This window comes from Sminthopsis crassicaudata, chromosome 4 (assembly GCF_048593235.1).
Source record: "Sminthopsis crassicaudata isolate SCR6 chromosome 4, ASM4859323v1, whole genome shotgun sequence".
Lineage (NCBI taxonomy): Eukaryota > Metazoa > Chordata > Mammalia > Dasyuromorphia > Dasyuridae > Sminthopsis > Sminthopsis crassicaudata.
The window spans coordinates 282706465-282730463 of record NC_133620.1 but is presented as its reverse complement, the minus strand read 5'-3'; the positions used below and the strand labels follow the sequence as shown (position 1 = coordinate 282730463).

Here is a 23999-nt window from a genome sequence, read left to right as displayed (position 1 = left end):
TTTATGATCAGGAAGTTTAAAGTTAATTGGATTTAAAGAAGGCAGGGAAGATTTTAGAAGAGAAGCTATTATGCCAAGCAAGACATGGAGGACTTTTTTCCTTCAAAAAAGTTCTCTTGATGAAAGGGACCATTTATCCTAATCAGCTCTTAGGCAACACCCTGGTTTCTCTTCTTTTTTAAAAAGCTGTTTTATTATTTTTTTCTTGTTATACATTAACTTTTGAAATACGCATTTCTTTATGAAACATGTTGGATGAGAAAAATCAGAACAAAAGGGGAAAACCACAAGAGAAAATTAAAAATGGAAAAAAGAAGTGAACATAATGTGTATTGATTTACATTCAATCTCCATAGTTGTTTTTCTGGATGCCAATGACATTTTTTCTATCCAGAGTTTATTGGGATTGCCTTGGATCACTGAAGTAATGAGAAAAACCAAGTTTATCATAGTTTATCATCGCACAATCTTGCTGTTACTGTGTACAATGTATTCTTGGTTTGTTTCTTTCAGCATCAGTTCATATAAATCTTTCAAGGCCTTTCTAAAATTAGCTTGGAAATAAATTTTTATAGAATAATAATGTTCTATTACCTTCATATACCACAGCTTGTTAGGCCATTTCCCAATTGATGGACACCTACTCATTTTTCAAATCTTTGCTACCACAATTCTTGGCTACCATATGACCTATTCATTTTTTAGAATTAGATTATTTAATTTCCAATTGGTTTTTACTCTAGTTCTGCCTGACCCTTTGTTGAAAAAAACTTTTATTGTTTAAAAAGAAAGCATTTACTATTTCTGCTGTTTGCATTTGATTGTGATTCCCTAACTTATGCCCTAATACATGGTAACTTTTTATGTAGGTGCCAAGTACTGCTGAGAAGAAGTATATTCCTTTTTGTCCCTATTCAGTTTTCTCCAGAGATCTTTATCTTATCTAGGTTTTCTAGGATTCTATTAACATTCCTAGTTTCTTTATTGTTTATTTTGTGTTTAGATTTGTCTGATGCTGAGAGAAGTTGAGGCCCACCATTAATATAGTTTTTTTATTAATAGTTTTTATTTACCAGATATTAGCATGGGTAAATTTTACAACATTGACAGTTGCCAAAACTTTTGTCCAACTTTTCCCCTCCTTCCCTTTATCCTCTCCCCCAGATGGCAGGTTGACCAATACATGTTAAATATATTAAAGTATAAATTAAATACAATATATGTATACATGTCCAAACAGTTGTTTTACTGTACAAAAAGAATCAGACTTTGAAACAGTGTACAATTAGCCTGTGAAGGAAATCAAAAATGCACGCAGACAAAAATAGAGGGATTGGGAATTCTATGTAGTGGTTCATAGTCATCTCCCAGAGTTCTTTCTCTGGGTGTAGTTAGTTCGGTTCATTAGTGCTCAATTGGGACTGATTTGGTTCATCTCATTGTTGAAGATGGCCACATCTATCAGAATTGATCATCATATACTATTGTTGTTGAAGTATACAATGATCTCCTGGTCCTGCTCATTTCACTCAGCATCAGTTCATGTAAGTCTCTCCAGGCCTTTCTGAAATCATCCTATTGGTCATTTCTTACAGAACAATAATATTCCATAACATTCATATACCACAATTTATTCAGCCATTCTCCAATTGATGGGCATCCACTTAGTTTCCAGTTTCTGGCCACTACAAAGAGGGCTGCCACAAACATTCTTGCACATACAAGTTCCTTTCCCTTCTTTAAGATCTCTTTGGGATATAAGCCCAGTAGTAACACTTCTAGGTCAAAGGGTATGCACAGTTGGATAACTTTTTGAGCATAGTTCCAAATTACTCTCCAGAATGGCTGGATGTATTCACAATTCCACCAATAATGTATCAGTGTCCCTGCTTTCCCACATCCTCTCCAACATTGCATATTATCTTTCCCTGTCATTCTAGCCAATCTGACAGGTGTGTAGTGGTTGTCTTAATTTGCATTTCTCTGATTAATAATGTCTTGGAACATCTTTTCATATGGCTAGAAATAGTTTTAATTTCTTCATCTGAGAATTGTCTGTTCATACCCCTTGACCATTTATCAATTGGAGAATGACTTGATTTCTTATAAATTAGAGTCAATTCTCTACATATTGGAAATAAGGCCTTTATCAGAACCTTTAACTGTAAAAATGTTTTCCCAGTTTATTGTTTCCCCTCTAATCTTATCTGCATTAGTTTTGTTTATACAAAAACTTTTCAATTTGATATAATCAAATTTTTCTACTTTGTGATCAATAATGATCTCTAGTTCTTCTTTGGACATAAATTCATTCCTCTTCCACAGGTCTGAGAAGTAACCTATCCTATGTTCCTCTAATTTATTTATAATCTCATTCTTTATGCCTAAGTCATGAACCAATTTTGACTTGATTTTGGTGTACGGTCAATGCCTAGTTTCTGTTAAATTAATTTCCAATTTTCCCATCAATTTTTGTCAAACATTGAGTTCTTATCCCAAAAGGTGGGGTCCTTGGGTTTGTCAAATACTAGATTATGAAAGTTATTGATTATTTTGTCCTTTGGACCTAACCTATTCCACTGATCAACTAGTCTATTTCTTAACCAATACCAAATGGTTTTTATAATATAATTTTAGATCTGGTACAGCTAGGCCACCTTCATTTGATTTTTTTTTTTTTTTCATTAATTCCCTTGAAATTCTTGACCTTTTGTTTTTCCATATGAACTTTGTTGTTACTTTTTTCTAGGTCATTAAAATATTTTTTGGGGGAGTCTGATTGGTATAGTGCTAAATAAATAGATTAGTTTAGGTAGTATTGTCATCTTTATTATATTTGATCGCCCTATCCAAGAGCATTTAATGTTTTTCCAATTGGTTAGATCAGACTTAATTTGTGTGGAAAGTGTTTTGTAGTGGCTGTGTGTTTTGTTGTAGCTCATATAGTTTCTGATTTTCCCTTCGCAGGTAGATTCCTTAATATTTTATACTATCAGTAGTTACTTTAAATGGAATTTCTCTTTGTAACTCTGTCATTAATATAGTTGTGCTGGCTATTTCTTTCAGGACCTGGCTTAATATGTGAATTCATTAAATCTTAAAAACCTTCATATTTTTATGGCAGTTTGAACTCTTCAGTTTTTGATGCTGAAAAAATAAGAAATGTAAAAAGGAACAGGCATCAACAGAAATCAACATTGACATCACCACTTCCTAAAGTTATTTAGCTGATGCAAATTAATTGCCATAGAGTACAAAGGAGTCAAAAAAATTAGTTACAACTGACCAGCTCTTTTCTTGATCAATGAAAATGGGTTCCAGCAAACTGCATGAAAGAATAAAAATGAGAGAAAACAAAAATAAGAATTAATGAATAAAAAAACAGAAATGCTTATTTTGTCTAAAGTCCTAAACAGTGAACTGGATACAACTAGAAAAGCAAGACAGATGGTACTTTCTCAAAGAACTTATGTTCTAATAGGAAGAAAAAACACAATGAGGAAGTTTTCGTTTAAGTCAGTTGGAAAGGCCAGACAGAAATGAATTTTCTGTAATACTATTTTTGTTAATAAAATCATAACCATTTTTAAAATGTTGAGCCATTTGATAATATCAAGAACTTTGACAGCAAAATTTTTCTTTTACAGATTGTCAGTATCTGGGGTTGCTAACAAATCAGGGGTTACACCACTTGCAGGTGCAGTTGCCAGGTTCTTTCTTCTTAAGAGTCTTCCTGTCTATAGAATGTGTGTAAGTGATGGGGGACAAAAAGAGGAAGCAATGTGTGGTGCTATTTCTAGAACTCTTGGTCTCAGAATAATGGATTTGAAGGGATAGTGTAGTCAATTTGGTATTGCTGTGACTCATGTCTCTAGGCATTGGGGCCTAGACTGGAAGCAGAGGCAGTTACTCTTCTTAAACTATTGGGCTCAGGACTCTCTCTGCTGATGTCTAATATCAGTGGTGGTCTTGAGAAGAGCAACTGGACCAGACCAAGTATTCAAAAAAAAAAACCCAGTGCTGGAGACAACACAATTTTGAGAATGTTAAGTTATTCTTTCTCAATATATTTGAAAGCAAGGAGATACCAAAGTCTTGGAGAAAAACTCAAACATTATCAAAAGAGGAGAAATTAGGAAAATAATAGCTACTGAAATATGCCTTCTTTTATATCATTCACATGTCTCCACCTTTGCCTGTTTCATATAAAAAGGTCTTTATTCTTGACAAGACAACCATCTATACATGTACACATGATCCTTTTCCATCTCATCTGCTCCAGAAAATTGCCCCTTTTATCATCATCCCTTTTCCTTCACTAATCATGTTGTTTACTATGTTATCTGCTTTCCCTCCTATCTACAAACATATAAAATGTCTCCCATTTTTGAAAACCCTAACTTGATCCATCCATTGCTGCTATCAAATGTATCTTTGTAACTTTTGTGACTAAACTCCTTGAGAAGTCTACTATATTAGGTGCCACTTTCTTTCACTCTCTCTCTTTTTTTTTTTTTTTTTTTTTAACTCTGTAATCTGGCTTCCAGTTTCATTCAACTGAAGCTATTCTCTCAAACATTATTGATGATGTCTTAGTTCCACATGTAATGGACAATTTTCAGTCTCCATTCTCCTTGATCTCTCTGCATTATTAATCATCCTTTCCCTCTTGATACTTTTATTCAACTTTCCATGACACTGCTTTATTTTGATTCCTTATTTAAATTCTACCAATTTGATTCCTCATTCTCAATTTCTCTTGTTGAATACAAATCCTAACCTTGAATTCCCTTCAAAACTCTTGCTTGAGCCCCTCTTCTCTTTTCCCTCTATAATATTTAACTTGCTGATAAAATCAGCTCCCATGATTTCAATGATCATCACTGTGCTGATTCCCAGATATAATTATGCAACCTAATCTTTTTCTCAGCCCTCAGTCTTACATCTATTGATGCAACTACCTGTTGAATATATCAAACTGGATATCCTGGGGATATGTTAATGTCAGCATATCCAAAACTGAAATCCTTCCTCTCCTTCATTTCCCTGTTTCCCTAATAGTAATAAGGGTACCACCACCCTTCTAGTCATTCAGGCTGGCAACCTAAATGTGATCTTTCACTCCTCTATTTTATATAATCATCCCATATCCAATCAATTTCAAATCCTGTCCTTTATATCTTCTACAGCTTCTATCTTATTTGTCCTTTTTTCTCTTCTAAAATTGATTAATAGCTTCTTACTCCAGGCTTGGAATATTGCATAATTATCTCCTTGCCTCAAGCTCTTTTCCCTTTCCATTATGTATTCCAGACAAATGACAAATTGGTATTATTCCCTATTTAATACATTCCTCACTCTAATTTAATCTATGCAGTAATATCTTGTTATAGTTTTAGGATTTAATGGGAACCTACAGGGTCCTCTACCTCTTATGGTGAAGGTTAATTTTCCTTTGTTTTGCAATATTTACTCATAGATGACTATATTCTTTTTACTTCATTTGCAAACCATATTTTCTTCTGTTACTAATGTCTTTCTTTGTGGTTTATCTACTTATTCTCATGATTTTTAATTTGAGTTATACTCCTTTTGAAATCTTGATTATTTTAGTCTTTTCTTTATTTCCTTCTTGCTCACTTTCTGACTCAGCATTCCTCTAATCAATAGTGGTTAGTAACATTTTTTTTAATATGACTAGAAATGGCTTTAATTTCTTTACCTGAAAATTGTTTGTTCATATCCTTTCAACATTTATTGATTGGAAAATGCCTTATATGTTTAAAAATTTGAGTCCGTTTTGTACATATTTTAGAAATGAGATCTTTATCAGAAACTTTTTGAGCATAATTCCAAACACAATTCCACTGTTCACAGTTCCACCAACAATGTATCAGTGTTCCAGTTTTCCCACATCCCCTCCAACATTGCTCATTAGTATTTCCTATCATCTTAGACAATCTTACAGGTGTGTAGTGATATCTTAGAGTTTTTTTTTTTTTCATAAAACCAACTCTTAGTTTTATTTATTAATTCAATAATTTTTTTTTCCTTTCAGTTTTATTAATCTCTCCTTTTAGAATTTCAAGTTTGGTATTTGATTGGGGGGGGTTAATTTGTTTTTTTCTAGCTTTTTTAGTTGCAAGCCCAATTCACTGATCTTCTCTTTCTCATTTTATGCAAGTAAGCATCTAGAGATATAAAATTCCCCTTATTACCACTTTGGCTGTATCCCACAAATTTTGGTATGTTGTCTCATTATTGTCATTCTCTTGGATGAAATTATTGATTGTGCCTATAACTTACTGTTTTACCCATTCATTCTTTAAGATGAGATTATTTAGTTTCCAATTTCTTTTTGGCCTATTTTCCCCTGACCCTTTATTGAATATAATTTTTATTCCATTGTGATCTGAAAAAAAATGCATTTACTATTTCTCCCTTTCTGCATTTGATTTTGAGAGTCTTTATGTCCTAATATATGGCCAATTTTATATATGTTCCATAAACTGCAGAGAACAAAGTGTACTCCTTTCTGTCTCCATTCAGTTTTCTCCAAAGATCTATCATATCTAGCTTTTCTAATATTCTATTTACCTCTTTAACTTCTTTGTTATTTATTTTGTGGTTTGATTTATCTAGTTCTGAGAGAACAAGGTTGAGATCTCCCACTAATACAGTTTTGATGTCTATTTCTTTTTGCAACACTCTTAACTTCTCCTTTAGGAATTTAGATGCTACATCACTTGGTGCATATATGTTTAATATTGATATTGCTTCATTATCTATGGTACCCTTTAGCAAGATATAATTTCTTCCTTATCTCTCTTAATCAGATCAATTTTTGCTTTTATTTGACCTGAGATCAGCATAAAAAACTCTTGAGAACTGTATTTCATACATATGGGTATGCATTGAGAATACATGTACAATCTATTTTACTGTTATAATATAAAAAAGAAACTAGAGATGGAAAGAGGATTGTAACAGAAAAAAAGAAGAGGAAAGTCGAGGGAAAATGAGGGAAATTACATCTCAGGAAGAGGCAAACAAAAAATATTATAATTGAGGGAAAGAAAGGAGGGTGATAAATATTGTGTGAATCTTAACTCTCATCAGATTTGGCCCAAAGAAAGAATATTACATATATTTGGTTTCACTGAGAAACTTTTCTCATCTTACAGAAAAGTGGGAGGGAAAAAGGGAAAGGGAAGGCATATGCTAAACAGAAGGGAAAAGAGAAATAGAAGGGAAAAGAGAAATAGTGGGGGAAAGGCATAAGAAAGCAGGAAGGTCTCTAAAGGGGGAGGACTGCTTGGGATAAGTAGTGCTCATAAGTAAAATACTAGGGAGGAGGAAAAGGAAAAAAGGAAAAAGAAAAGTATAATTTGGAGTTAAGATAGCAGGAAATACAGAATTAATAGTTTTAACTGTAAATGTCAATGGGGTAAACTCTCCCATAAAATGTAAATGGATAACAGAATGGATTAAAAGCTAGAATCTGTTATGGGCCAGAACATGAAACAATAATCCTTAGATTGTCTCTCCTAGATCTATTTTCTAGATTGGTTGTTTTCCCAATTAGGTATTTTACATTTTTTTCTATTTCAGTTTTTTGGTTTTGCTTGACTGATTCTTGTTGTCTTATAGAGTCATTCATTTCCATTTGTTCGATTCTGAATTTTAGTGTGTTATTTTCTTCATTTACTTTTTTACTTCTTTTTGTATTTTTCCAATTGAATTTTTCAATGAGTTGTTTTGTACTATGGAATTTTTTCCATTTCACAAATTCTGTTTCTTAAGCTCTTATTTTCTTTTTCTGTTTCACAAATTCTGTTTTTCTAGGAGTTGCTTTCTTTTTCCATTTTATTAAATCTTTTAATGAGTTATGTGCTTTTTCCATTTCACTAAGTCTATTTTGTGTTGTCTTTTCCTAAGGCTCTTTCAAAGCTTTCATTTCCTTCCCCATTTTTCTTCTACCTCTCTTTTAAGATCCTTTTAAAGCTCTTCTAGAAGAGCCTTGTGTGATAGGGACCAGTTTATTTCACCTTTGGGGGCTTCATCTGAAGACAATCTGCCTTTAGTTTCAGGGTTTGAAATCTATTCTTCTCTTTCACCATAAAAGCTGTCAATTGTTAGAGTTCTTTACTTTTTTACTCTCTTTTTTTTTTTTTTAAGTTAAGTTAAGGTCTGCCTTTAGGGCTGGGGAGGTTTTCCAAGGGACTGCAGCTGTGCTGGGGTCAGTGCTGATTCATTCCTTATACTGAGTGGGCGTGGCCAAGTCCCCTGAGATTCTGGCATTTTCAGGTTCACTATTGGTCTTTTGTGTTTGTTTTGGATGTTTTCTAACTTATCTGCTGATCTATTGGCTTCCAACCAGGCAGAGTGGCCAACATTGCTATAGATTCCTATAGATTCCTCCCTGTGGAGATTCTCAGCTACATGGTGTCTGCACTGCCCCCTGACTCTGTTCTGTCTGCACTGGTGTTTGTGTTAGGCTGCCTGCCTCTCGTTTCTGATTGAAACAGACCTTTTCTGGCGATCTTTGAAATGATCTTCTGCTGATAATTTGCTGCACTCCCAGTATTTGTGGGTTCTGCGCATCCAGAGCTAATTCAGAGGTTGCATTTTGTAATTGTCGTGAGGGTTGTAAAGAGGTCAGAGAGAAATGTGTGTAGTCTCTGCCATCTTGGCTCAGCCCCTGGAAGTCCTATCAAATAGTTTTGATGATGGTTATTTTATAATATAATTTTAAATCTGGTGCAGCTAGGCAACCTTCCTTTGCATTTTTTTTCATTAATTATCTCCTTGATTTTCCCTTGTTCTAGATGAATTTTACTATTAGTTTTTCTAACTCTATAAAAATAGTTTCTTGGCAGTTTTATTTGTTTGGCACTGAGGAAGTAGATTAATTTAGGTAGAATTGTAATTTTAATAAAAAATAGTAGTTTGGCCTATGCATGGTCACTTGATGTTCTTCCAATTGTTTAGATCTAACTTTATTTGTGTGAAAAGTGTTTTGTGATTGTGTTCATATAATCCTGGCTTTGTCTTGGCAGGTAGACTTCCAAATATTTTATTATCTGCAATTATTTCAAATTGGATTTCTCTTTCTATCCCTTGTTATTGGACTTTGTTGGTAGCATATAGAAATGTCAGTGATTTATGTGAGTTTATTTTATATCCTGAAACTTTGCTAAAGTTGTTGTTACTAGTAGTTTTTTAGTTGATTCTCTAGGATTTTTAAAATATACCATCATATCATATGCACAGTAATAATTTTGTTTCCTCATTACCTTGTCTAATTCCTTGAATTTATTTTTCTTCTGTTACTGCTGAAGCTACATACAGTATTGAATAGTAATGGAGATAGTGGGTAAACTTGTTTCACCCCTAATCTTATTGGGAATTCTTCTAGTTTATCCTCATTAAATATTATGCTTGCTGATGGTTTTAGGTAGATGCTACTTTGATATTTCTTCAAAGGAATATTCTGTTTTTGACAATTACAGTTAAATGAAAGCTATTATGTAATTCAACAAAGGGGCAGAAAATGTGGATTAATAGGGACATCTAAGGTAGCACAGTGAATTAAGCAGTGGTCATGCTGGCAAGAAGACCCGAGTTTAAATCCAGCTTCAGACATTAACTTTGTAGCTTTGGGCAACTCACTTCTGTTTGCTCACCTTTGAGGATCAAATGAGAGATTTTTTCATACCTTTTAATACCTTAAAATATAATATAAATGTTCATTATTATTATTATCACCAGCATCATCACTACTACTAGTCCCATTCCTCCTCCTTTTCCTTTTCCTTTTTCCTCTTCCTTCTCCTCCTCTTACTTATGTAGTCCCTTGTGGGCTAGAAAGAAAAAAATTGGATTGTTCAACTTGTTGTGCTTCCTTAGTGGAAATCCTGGAAAAGTGTAGGGAATCCAAAAAGTAAGGGTGAAAGCACAAACATTATGACAGTAAGTTATTCGGGGATCTGTACTTCAGAATTTCAGGAGTAAAGAATTGTAGTTCACTGAAAAGGCTACTGAACCAGAAGTTATGGGTCTTGGATTCTACTTTGGGTATGGGAAGTTAGGTATATTATTTGAATCATTGAAGCATCATTTTCTTCTTCTGAAAATGACAGCATTGGATTAAAATAGTTCCTACTCATTAAAGTTTTGTAAATAGTTTTGATGATTTATCCCAATTATAAATGAGTATGCAATAATGAAAAATAGAAAATGAGTTTGAGTTAAATTTTATTTTATATAAAGTGATTGTAATTAATTTATTTTCATTATGTTAGAATCTATACATCATTTTTATTACTGTATTAGGGTTTTTATTTTGAGAAAGTTGATTTTGAGTCGTCTGGATATATTATGTAATGTATTGCTTATTTCAGGAATGTAAAGAGATCTCTGCATTTTTTAGTCACCAATTATTAGACAGTCTTCAGAAAGCTACAAGGTTATCTTTGGATACTTTGAAAAAAAGAATACTTGTTACAAGGTAAGGTGACAAAATTTACAGTTTATTAATAGCGAACACCATAGATACTTATTAATAGTTAACACTAAAAAAACTTCTATTTACCACTTTCTAAATCTCTTTTCATCACATGGAGCCAAAATCAATTAGATATATTTATATCTTTAAATTCTTGAGTGATTTTTAGCACTTTAGACAAAAATTACATAAAATTTTGTTTAAATTAATGCCTTGAAAATAGACAATCCAAAACTGTATAAATCATAGAATCTAGTAATAGTTTTGTGATATTCAGACCACTATGCATATTCATGTTAGAAGTTTTAGATAATGGAAAGTGTGAAGTTCTGTTGTCTCTAGATTGCTGTTAGGTTATTACTAGGTGATAAGTTGATACTTAACAATTCTCTAGCTCAGGGTTTACACCTTTAGTTCACACCTTTAAAAGAAGTTTACACCTTTAGACTTCTGAAGTTTGAACTGTTAAAGGAGTTTACACCTATAAAAGGAGCAAGTTCATTGGTTGTAAGTAGTTCCCACACGCTCCTGGAGTACCCACAAGCCCATTCTCTGGGAGGATAAAAGGAGCAGTCAGTCTGGAAAGAGTCAGTCTGGTGAAGGTCAAGGAGAAGACTTCCCACACTCTAGGAGATTCAGAGTCAAGATTTCATTCTCACGTCTACCTTCACTCTGGTTAGAGGCTCCAGAAGCCTCCCAAGAAACCTGCTCCCAGAGAAAAGGATTTACAGAAAAGAAACCTCCTCCCAGAAGGAGGATTATAATTGAGAGATGACAGAACATTACATTTTGGCGCCCAACGTGGGGCAAGGACTTATTCTGAGCCCTTCAGAGGAGCTAGCCTTGACTTGACAGAATGCAATCATTCTCTGGGGGCAGATCTCTTGGGCAGTTTCTGGAAAGGCAGCCTTGGCTTTAGTTCCAGTTCAATAATCCCAAAATGCATCCAGGAGTTAAAAGTCCAGATCCTATATTGTGTCCTTCAAAGTCTTGAATCTTTTCCTGTCAGAATGTCTCCAGTCTGCTTCAGTCTCTAGCTCCCTCTGAATCCAAAGCCTCCAGCCAGCACAAAGGTAGACGTGGGAATGAATCAGACTCTGCCTCCAAGAGTGTGGGATTGTGGATTTCCCAGAATTCAATCCCAATTATAAATCTCCCAAAAATCCATGAGCAGGCTTTTCTTTTAGACTTGTGAATCTGCTCTTGTCCAAGAGTCCCCAGCCAGCACCACAGTAGAATCTTGAATGACCCCTCCTTCCTGAATCCTGGCTCCTTATATCCTCCCAGAGAATGGGCTTGTGGGTACTCCCTAGGCTTGTGGGAGCTCCAAAGAACCAATGTAAACTCCTTTAAAGGTTTGAAAACCTTTAAAGGTGTGAACTCTGAACTAGAGAATTGTTAGTACCATGCTAAATTAGACAACCTAGTTAGCACCTAGTAATAATCCTAACAGGAAAGTATAATAATAATTATATCTTTCACATTTCAAAAAATATATATCTTATTTTAATGTAAAACATACCAACATTGATAGAACATCTTACTCACTGTTACTCCACTAATTTATTCAAAAGAAATTTAAGTGATTATTCAGCTTGGTGAAAATATCAAAATATAAAATACAAAATCAGGAGGATTAGTGTAATGGTTTATAAAATTAGTGTCATGGTTTATAAAATGCTGTATGAGCCATTATAATTAGAAAAGAATTGGACATTGAAGAAGAAGGATGGATTTGAACAAACACTGATACTTTGAAACAAACCCTTTCTTATTACCCACTCATAACTGGTGGGAAGGTGGGTTTCAACAATTCTTGATTTCTTCTCATCTCATTTTGCAGAAAATTATAGTCTCTAGACCTCTAGCTGTTTCTCCAACAATAACAATAACAAATCAATACCAATCAGTTTACACATATAACATGTTTGCATCTTTAAAATCATTCAAAATGAAAACTCTTTCAATCACATTTTTTGTCTTAATTTGAATGAATCTATTTTAAGAATGAAGTAATGGGTAATATCAGCAGGAAACATAATTCTGGAAACTACTTTAATTGCAGAAGTTCATTTAGCAATTAATGAATTGGCATAAACTAAGCTCAGTTCTTCATCTTGGTATTTATAAAACAGATAATTCAATCCTATAAAGAGTAGCCTCTTCATGGTTATCACATGTATGTGTATGTGTATGTGTATATATGTATATATATATATATATATATATATATATATATATATATATATATACATATATATATATATATATATATATATGGAATGAAGTTATTTTCAGTTTTAATGATTTTTACTACATAAACATTTGTTTGTAATTTTGTTGACTGTTCTTTGTAAGAAAAATGAAAACACGTTTCAGAGTAACACTTCACTTTTACAAAGATGAAATTTGGGTATCAAATTTATGTTCTTATGATTGTATATTTTCTGTTCAAAGAAATTTGGTATTTTGGGGCAGCTAGGTACTGCAGTGGATAAGGTATAAACTCTGGAGTCAGGAGGACCTTAGTTCAAATCTGTCCTCAGATACTTAACACATCCTAGCTGTGTGACTTTGGGCAAATCATTTTACCCCAATGGCCTTAAGCAAAAAAAAAAAGGAAAAAAAAAAAGTAGTTTGTTATTTTAAAATATCTTATTCTTAGAATTGAAATGCTAATATCCAGGGCAGCTAGGTGGCACAGTGGATAGAGCACCAGCCTTGAATTCAGGAGGACCCGAGTTCAAATCTGGTCTCAGACACTTAACACTTCTTAGCTGTGTGACCCTGGGCAAGTCACTTAACAGCCTCAGGAAAAAAAAAAAGAAAGAAAGAAATGCTAATATCCAAAACTATATAAATTGGCTTAGGATGGATTCTTATATTTTCATCTTAATTACAGCACTTATGGGCGAAAAATATCTGAAGAGGTTATTCCTTTTATAAAAGCCGAAGTACATCTTGCTATTCCTAATGTGGTGAGTTGTATTTGATATTTAAAATGATAAGATAATGCTTATGTAACATTTAAGAAGTAAAATGAGTAGATTGCTTTTCAAACTTTTGGTCTCAGGAATCCTTGATTAACACTCTTAAGAATTATTTAAAACTCTCCAGAGGGCTTTTATTTATATGGGCTGTATCTATCAATATTTACAGTATTACAAATTAAAAATCTAAGCATTATTATGAAAATAATGTTTTACTTCATTGAATACTTGCAAAGGGTCATATAGATTTCCACAAGAACCTGAACCATTCTTTAAGAACTATTGATTTAAAGGATAGTGATTTTATAACTTACATGTACCTTTCTTGTCATATTAAATAACCTTTAACAGTTAAGAGTAAAGATGTTTTATCATTTATATTTTAGCTAATTTTCACATATTTTAACATTTGCTTCTTTTAAAGAACACTAGCATTACATGAAGTCACTGAAGGTGATTATTATCTCCTTCCCAATTATTTAATTTATGCATTTTCATTCTTTGAACTGAAGAACACCAATAGCTCTTGCATTAATTTTGGTGTTTGTGGTAGATTACATCCCCTTCATATAAATATCATCATAAAAAAGCATTCAATATAGCAAAATAATTTCCCTGTGTTGATGAATATAAGTGATTCTCAATTTCTCTGGTTATAATAAGATCTATACAGTAGCACAAGGAGCCTTCATTTAAGCCCTATAAGGATCACTTGATAATTTAAAATTTTAATTAAATGATTTTTTCTTCTATTCAACAAGCATTAAGAATCTACTGAATGTCATGAATTTTGTTAAGCCTGGGGCATATGCAGATACTGGAAGTACATAAAAGGAATATGAGATAGCAGCTTTTGTCCTACTATCATGACCCTTTCTACTTCCTAGTTCAAAGATACATCCTCCTAAATAAAAACCATTCAGGCACTTATGGTATATACCCACATTACACTTTCCAATAATCAACTGATCTATAATTTCATCAATATGGAATACCTACATTGAAGGTAATATCTTCTACTGATTCAGGTCATCGTTCACTCATGCTTACTTATTCTAAATACTTATTATTTCCTTATATAAATTTACCTAAAGGAAACTACACTGCATATATCCCAAGGGTGCTGATGGAGCAATCTCTCTCAGTACATGAATGAGCAAGATATCTAAAAAAAACAAAAAAAACAGAAAAACAGAAAAAGGGTAAGTGGAAAGGAAGAAGAGACATGAATATTACTTCTCTCATTCCTGTAGAGAATTCTGAATACTTCCTCTTTACTTTTAAGATTAAGAGAAGGAAATCTAGTATAGCATTAAAGATTTTATAGTTTAAAAAATTCTTTCTTTAGGAATATAATATTTTTTCCTCAGTATTATTCCTTTTTCCAAATACATGTAAAGATAGTTTTCAACATTCATTTCTGTAAGACTTTGTGTTCCAAATTTTTCTTCTTCCCTTTCTTAGCTCCTCCCCTCCCAAAGACAGCAAGGAATCTGATATAGGTTAAATATTTGCAGTCCTTTTAAAAATATTTCCATATTTGTCATGTTGTATAAGAACAGTTAGATCAAAAGGGAAAAAAACCACGGGAAAGAAAATAAAAAAGGTGAAAATACCATGCTTCCATCTACATTAAGTCTTCCTAGTTTTTCCCTTTGGATATGGATGGCATTTTCTACTCTGAGTCTTGAATTTGTCTCAAATTGTCTCAAATCACTACATTGTTAAAAAGATCAAAATCCATCACAGTTGATCATCCCATAATCTTGTTATTACTGTGTATAATGTTTTCCTGTTCTGTTTACTTCACTCAGCATCAGTTCAAATAAGTCTGTCTAGGCTTTTTTGAAATCAGCTATTCATCATTTCTTATAGAATAATGTTCCATCATATTCATATACCATAACTTATTCAACCATTCCCCTATCTATGTACATCCACTCAATTTCCATTTTCTTATCACTATAAAAAGGGCTGCCACAAATATTTTTGCACATGTGGGTCCTTTTTCCTCTTTCATGGATATAGGCTCAGTAAACACACTGCTGGATCAAAGGGTATGCAATTTGGTTGTCCTTTAGACATAGTTCCATACTGCTCTTCAGAATGGTTGGATCATTTCAAAACAATACCAACACTGCATTTGTGTTCCAGTTTCCCATATCCCTACCAATATTTTTCATTATCTTTTCCTGTCATCTTATTCAATCTGAGAGATACCTCGGAGTTGTCTTAATTTGCACTTCTCTAATCAGTAGTAATTTGGAGCATTTTTTCCATGTGACTAGAAATTACTTTGGTTTCTTCATTTGAAAATTGTCTGTTCATATCCTTTGACCATTTATCATTTGGGAAATTACTTTATTATAAATTTGAGTCAGAGGAACATAACATTTTAAATTCTTTAAATTTTTAAAAATCTTTAAAATCATTCAAAATGAAAACTCTTTCAATCACATTTTTTGTCTTAATTTGAATGCATCTATTTTAAGAATGAAGTAATGGGTAATATCAGCAGGAAACATAATTCTGGAAACTAATTGCAGAAGTTCATTTAGCAATTAATGAATTGGCATAAACTAAGCTCAGTTCTTCATCTTGGTATTTATAAAACAGATAATTCAATCCTATAAAGAGTAGCCTCTTCATGGTTATCACAAAGTGATTGATGAATCTGGAATATAGTAATTGGGTAGGTGGATTAGTATTTTATGAAAGCACTATTCAGTTTAGTTTGCAAGTAAACCACTTAACCTCTGTTTGCCCTAGTTTCTTCATTTCTGGAATGGAATGGAGTTTTATCTTTATAACAATCTTTGGGAAATAAGTACTATAATTATTCCCATTTTACAGATGGAGGCTAAGTGACTTCCTAATTCCATATAACTAGTTAAGTGTCTGAAGTAGTATTTGAACCTAACATTCTCTGATTCCATGTCAATTGCTTTATGACCACCCCACCCTATTGCTTTAAATAGACAAGGCACTATTGTTAATCTTCAGATAAGACCTTTGAATACAGGACAGTGATTTTTCTTCCTGTATTCTGGCAAATCTGCAGAGTGCTACAAATTATTGCTTTTATTTCATATAGGTAATGATTCCTAGTTTGGATGACATTCAACAAGCCATCAATCGTATGATCCAGTTAACTCTAGAAGTGAGTAGAGGAGTGGCCTATTGGGGACAGCAGCAAGTGCGCCATGTGAAGGCAGGAGCCTCTCCAACACAAGGTAGCTCAGGAGAAGTGGATAAAATGGGAAAAAATAAACTTTGCACTTAAAATGTTAATTACCATAACAAATTTTGGTCATGTCATCGTATAATAAACTCATAGAACCTCCAAATTGGAAAAGACTTCAAGAGATCATAGCTATAGTCTTTCACTTTGACTATAGGAAAGATATTAGTAAAACACTTTAAAATATGCTATGCAGCCTTAAAATGACCTATCATTTAATTATTTTGTTAAATTACATATGTAAAATGGATATTGCATGTTCTGCAAATACAAAAATAAATTTGTGGATAAGAACTTTCCCTGGGTTTCTCTGGGTTTCATAAGCATAGATAAAAAGTTAAAAATTGGTTAGAACTATGCCTACTCTTTGTTTTTAACATTTATTATTAATTATATTATTATTAATATTATATATTAATTATATTAATTTGCTATTAAATACCATATATCTCAACTAGTGAACTCATTTGTTTAGACCATAGTGGGAATAAGACTAAATTCATGGTTTCCTCACGCAAAAGTGAAGGAACCTTTCATTTTTCTATTCTTGTGATATAAAAAGTAATTCAGAATTAGGTAAACTCACCCAGGCATTTTTCTAGAGCTGGAACAATGGTGTCTCTGTATTGCTCTGTCCCTCTCTCTCACTTTTTTACACACATTTGAGAGCAACATTACTTACTACTGTGGAAATAATTTCTTTTCTTAATATTCAGGAGATAACTTTCATAGTAATGAAATATGAGATTTAAACTTTCTGAGGAAAGAATTGAAAGAAGCATAATAAAACTATCTTATAGATTAAAATCTCTCTCTCTCACTTTTTTACATCCCTTTGAAAGCAACATTTGTTACTTACTACTATGGAAATTTCATAACATGCAGGAGATAGCTGCACTTCATCATTATGAGATATGAGATTTAAACCTTCTGAAGAAAGAATTGAAAGAAGCATAATAAATAAAACTATCTTAAAGATAGATTAAAATGGAACAAAGACAAAAAATTATAAACATTTGTAGACAGTTTCACTTGGGAAGGTAGAATCAAAATAAACAAATTAACGTACCATATAATGTTTTGTTCTAACATTTACTAAGGCATACTAATATAGAGGAAAGAAAAAAATTAAAGAATCCACAAAAGCTAAAGACCATGCTGATTGAAAATATTTTTTATAATACTAAGTTGTCTTCCAAACTGCTTTTTTGAAGTCTTCTAGTTTGAACAGCTTTGTTTGTTAGGAAGATTTTTTTTCCTGATATTAAGCTATTGTTTGCCTTTTTGTTATTACAAATGCTTACTCTTGATTCTGCCTTTTATAGACAAATGGAACAAATCTAATCTCTCTTAAACATGACAGACCTTCAAATACTTGAACATAGTTATTCCTCTTCTCTCCCAGTGTTCCTTTTTTTTTTCCAAGTTAAATATCCTAGTTTCTTCAGTTGGTTCTTATATGGCATGGATTCATGGTCCTTCAGCATCCTGGTTGCCCCACTATATCCATATCTTTCTTAAATTGTGCTACCTAGTAATAAACAGAATATTCTATATTCAGCCTGATGAGGGCAATCTGTAAAAGGACTATCATCACATCCTTCTTCCTAGAAATTATTCACTAATATTTCATTTACTTTAAAAAAATCTTATTTTATTTGTATCTTTTGTTTTGTTCTAATTTATTATCCTGTTTCCCTGTAAAGAAAAAGTACAATCCTTGTAGCATGTAGAAACAGTCAAGCAAAACAAATCCATACATGTACCATACTTCCAAATATAGGTATCATTCTTTCTTAGCGTCCATTCTCCCTTATGTGATGAAGTGGGTAATTGTATTCTTCATACTTAGTCTTCTAAAGTCAATATTGGTTGTTGCATTTAATCACAGTATTTCACAATATCTTTTCTTTTTAATATTCTATTTGTCTTCTTGTCCTGCTCCCTTCATTTTGCAACAATTCATAAAAGTTTTTCTGAAATTATCTTTTTCATCATTTCATATGGTACAGTAGTATTAGATTATTTTCATGTAGTACCTTGATTTATTCTGTCATTTTTAATTGATAGGTACTCCCTTTGCTTAAAACTCTTCTTAATACAGCTAAAGATGATATTACCATTTTATGCAAGATCAACTTACTAATTCATATTGAGCTTACATTCCTACTTAAAAAACAAGAAAAACCTCAGATTTTTTTCAGAATATATATTATTACTATACCTTACTATAGCTTCTCCACCTTGTATACATGAAGTTAATTTTTGAAATTTTTGACCCCAAGATACAAGACATTTATCCTTATTTGATTTTATCTTTCATAAGTCTAGGGTAGCATAGTAGTTAGATTGCTGGGCCTGGAATTAAGAAGATCTAAATTCAAATATTGCCACAGACCTTTAATAACTATGTGACCCAGGTCAATCTGTTTGTCTCAGTTTTCCCAGCCATAAAGTAGAGATGATGACATTCAGAGAAACTTCTAAGAACTGATGAAATTGTTATGAAAGTCAAATAAAGAAATAGTTGTAAAGTTCTTAACTTCTCACATAGTAAGTGCTATATAAATGTTAGTTACTACTATTATACAGTTGGTGTGATAATCTGTCAAGGTCTTTTGAAGCCTGCCTTATTCATTCATCATTTTCTTCTTCGCCTTGTGTCATCTGAAAATTTGACATACATATCACCTTTTCCTTTATCAAAGTCATTGATTGATAAAAGTTCTAAACTTGAAATAAAGCTTTAAGTGGGTCAGGAAAAACTGTCAAATGAAGACCCAAGATATGAGGGTTCATGGACATTTGCTGAACTTTTTTCTGGAAAATTGATCCTGATGTGGAATGGAGGATTCTGGCTTTCTACTTGAGAGGCATTTGTTAATGTTTTCTTTTCTTCTTACCATATGATGAAGAAAAAGCCTGTTGGTTGTTTGCTGGGTCAGAACTTAGTGTACATACAGAAAATGCTAACTGGTCAGATTGAATTCTTTCTTGGAAGTAGTCAAAGCAAGGACTGCTGTAAACTTCCAGTGCCAATGACCTGCTCTCCCCACCTGTGCCAGCATGTATACAAATAGGTGTCTATTTGTCTCTGTCATATCTGTTTTTTCTTTTTCATTGAAGGAGTAATGGAGATGCATACATCCTTTAAACGATGTACATTCTGTAATGATGGTTAAAGTATGAGCTTAATTAATCCCAACTTGTTGTTTGCAGCATCTACAAAATTTAGAAAAGGCTGAAATTAGTCCCAATAAGTGTTGATAATCCAGTGAGTATTACAGGGTCTAGAATATTCTTTCCATTTGATATTGGAAATTGTCCTCCATATTCATTGTCAGCTTCATTTCATTCTAGGCTTTAGAATTTTTGATTTTTGTTTTGATTGATAATTCAATCGATTTTTGCTCTTAAGGAAAGGAGTTTAAAAACTTTGGTCAAGGAGCACACAGTCTAACTGGAAAACCACATATATGTTAAGTAATAAATAATATCAAATTTAGAGTAAGAAGCAAACTTTATGGGCTTAGATGAGTAGAGAAGGCTTTATAAAAGAAGTAGAAGAAAGATAAATATATATATTTCTATATCTATATCTATATCTATATATATATTTGAAAATATTGAGTTACTCTTTAGTTCTCATTTGGGTATCCTCATTTGGGTAATAAATAATTCAGTTTCTTAAACTTCTCCTTATTCTGTCTCCTAATCAATTTTATTTCAGTTATCTTTTGAACCTTCTAATTTCTCCATTTTTTAAGATCTAGAGACTAAAATTGTACACCACAATCTAAAAAGTTAATGTTTGATGTTGAGAGTAGCACTGTGTATTATGTAATTTCCACCTAGAGCTGGAAAATAAAAGATTTGAATGTTAATATAAGCATTGAAATAGACTAACATGTTCTAATAAGAAAAACTAAAGATTGTACACTTTATAATGTAATAATTTGTTTCTTGTTTGAATATTTTTTCCCTAGAGTCCTATGATGAACTCATTCCTGCAAGAAAGCTAAAAAATTTTTATCCAGGTGTTGCAGAACACAAAGATATTGCTAAATTGGGCTTGCTACTTTCTTCTTCGGTAAATTCTTTAAGGAAAGCAGCTTCTGAAGCACTTATGGAATTTCAGAAATATAAAGTTCTTTGGACAGAAGACCGAGATGCCAAAGTTAAGGTATATTTTAGCTAATTTGTTTATAGATTTTTTTCATAGGGCTTGGCTTATTTTCTTACTGCTTATATCCCACTGATAGGAATGATACCATGGAAGGATGACAACCAAGGTCCCTTCCTATGATTAGAGTGGGTTGAATTGTTTGAAGCTGTACACCCATGATCCTAGAGTCAGAAATGTACATATCATGCAAGCATTCTTCATAACATTCTTCAGTTAACATTCATGTATCATAAACTAGAGACTATTGGAAAGTTTTTGGAACTCCCCATAGCAACCTTCTGCTTGTGGGTGGGCAGCCCAATTATTCTCTTTTGGTCAGTACATTAAGCATTGCCATGGTATCACTGAAATTATTCAGGGTTGAGTAGATTGACCATTTTCAGATCCTCAAATTGCCCGGCCATAACCAGAGTTTTAGAGTTAGATTCAGGAAGCTTTACTAGCTCTATAGCCCTAGATAAGTGACTTAGCTTGTCTGATACTGCATTTCCTCATTTACAAAATAGAAATAATAATAATAACACCTGTAGTACCTATCTGACAGAAGTGATTTGAGACTCAACAGTGATAAAGTAGGTCGTGTTCTGCAGACTTAAGGCATAAAGAAAGATAGGAACTAGATCTGTGATTTCACTAGTTTAGAGAACTCTTTGGTGAATAAAAATCTTTCTACCAGTGCAAATCAGCACTTTCTCTGAAACTTAGGAGTTATCTAAGGCACTGAAAAGCTTAAGTGATTTGGTTGGAGTTCTAGAGTTAGTATATGTCAGAGGCAAGATGTAACCCTAGATCTTTATCTACTATTCCATGCTGCTTATCATTTACAAATTTTAAAGTTGCTATATAAATATCCATTGTTATCCTCTCCATTGTTACTATTTGTCAGCATTAATCTCTGAAGGTATAATGAAACAATTGCCATTTTCTCTGTGGCAGTTATCTCTAAATACCAATAGATGGGTGCTCCTTATTTCTAGCTATCATTTCTATATATCTAAATAAATAGCTTCCTCAAGCAGTTTTGTGTGTGAGCATAAACACTACTACTTAGTGTGATTATGTAGCAGGACAAGCCAATTTAAAAAATGTTGCCCATTCCTTTTAAATGTAGAGGAAAAGAAGAAGCATTAATTAAGTACTAACTATATGTTATGTACCATTTTAAGTGCTTTACAAATTTTTCCTAATCTCCTTAAAACAATCCTGGGAGGTAGGTGCTATTATTATCCTTTATAGTTAAAGAATTTCAGTAAAAAGAAGTAAAGTGACTATGTAGCTAGTAAGTGTCTGAAGAGGTATTTGAACTAAAGGCTTTCTGACTTCGGACCTGCACTCATATCTACTGTGCTACTAGGTGCTTCTATGAGTATTCCCATGTGCTATCTAGAGTCAGGAATCTTTGGGTCATATGTGTTTTTCTTTTTATCTTCATATCTGAGAAAGCAGGGTCCTGTTTTGAGGCTTGCTAGTAATCATCAGGAGGTAACTCTGGTCACAGTTTGTTCTGAAGGTTGGCTCACTTGAGACTAGGCAGGAGAAAGGCAGAAATCATTTCAATATTACAACTTTTTCTCTAAGTCTGTCGAGGATCCATTCTTCTTTATAGGATCATTTCATATTATAACACATAATTAGATGTGTTGACACATTTATAATTTTACTTTTGTTGGTACTTCCTTCATTGGTTCAGATTATAGTTCATTACCTGAAAACATATGTGTAATGTTTTGAATATATATATCATTGTTAAAAGGAATCATTGAGATTTGTAACTGATAAAATTTAAAATACTTAACAACTATTCAAACTACTAACAGGAATTTTTGGCTAGCAATCCTTCTCTGACAGAAATCAGAACAGAAATTCTTCATTATGCTACATTTGAACAAGAGATTGAAGAGCTGAAGCCTACTATTGTTGTGGGAGCACTTGAATTACATACAGGTATTTACTTCTTACTTAAAATATAGGATCAATTAATTATTAGCAGTTACTATAATATATGTGTAAATGACAGATATTTTGAAAGCTTAAATATTATTCTAGTGCCTCTATAGGACATAACTTAGATTGGAAAAAATCCATAAATAAAAGACTGTATGTATTAATACAATGATTGGGAAGTGGGTAGGGAGGAAGAATGATTTAGTGATAAAGAGGGCATATTATTATTATTATGAAAAACTAACTACTTAATTCCTTGTCAGATCTCTTATTTCAATCTTGGAATGGTAAAAAGTTGTAGCAATAACAATGGAAATTGATACCTAAAGTACTTAATGCCCCAAAGATACCACCTCATATGGTTCATGCATACCCAGATTAATTCCTAGGAGAGCCTGGTCCCCAAAAGTGGGGATAAAGGCTTTTTCTTGCATTCGTATATATGCCACTAATGCTGAAGTTCTAGAAAAACCTTAAGTAAATCTTAGGTATGGCTCAGATCTAGATATCATCTAAAAGGGTTCCCTTCTAAAAAAGACCACAATATAAAAAATAGGTCAGATATGAGATGGTATTTATTTCCTCTACTGAACACATAAAAAAAAAAAACTCATAAAATAAAAACTTGTGCTAACCACACTCACACACACACACACACACACAACACACACACACACACCCCAATGCCAGACACACAAAACCATCATACATTATGTTTTCCCTAAAAGAAAGAGACAACTTTGTGAGGACTGCTGAGTTGATATCAGTTTCATTTCAGTACCAAGCTTTCTGAGTTACTAATTTATACAGATTTTCTGGCCAACTAGGTATTATCCTTTAGTTTCTTCAGGGCCAGGATCCTTTTTATTGTTCCTAGTTGTTGCTCCTAAAAAGTATCACAGTAGAACATGTCCTTCCTTTAGAGCAATTAGCACCAATTGAAAGACCCAGAAACTCTTGAACTCAAGAATTTACCAGGCTAGAAAAATCAGCTTCTCAGCATACATATTCTCAGAGAAAAAATTAGAAACAGAAGAATTAGATAGAAAATTGAAATTCAGTCTCATACTTACCTAAACAAGTATTTACTGATCACTACCCTGTTTTTAATAGCTGTTAAGTTGAGAAAAA

The 23999-nt window shown here is 32.7% G+C and overlaps 1 protein-coding gene across 1 annotated transcript in view; it reads left to right on the top strand.

The window, feature by feature from the left end:
- Positions 1–23999, top strand: part of DNAH8 (dynein axonemal heavy chain 8) — a 408086-nt gene that overhangs the window by 134023 nt on the left and 250064 nt on the right. The window contains exons 24-28 of the mRNA XM_074311023.1: positions 10404–10510; positions 13410–13485; positions 16592–16730; positions 20725–20921; positions 22742–22868. Of these exons, the coding sequence (XP_074167124.1) occupies positions 10404–10510; positions 13410–13485; positions 16592–16730; positions 20725–20921; positions 22742–22868 (646 nt within the window). The remainder of the gene's footprint in view (positions 1–10403; positions 10511–13409; positions 13486–16591; positions 16731–20724; positions 20922–22741; positions 22869–23999) is intronic.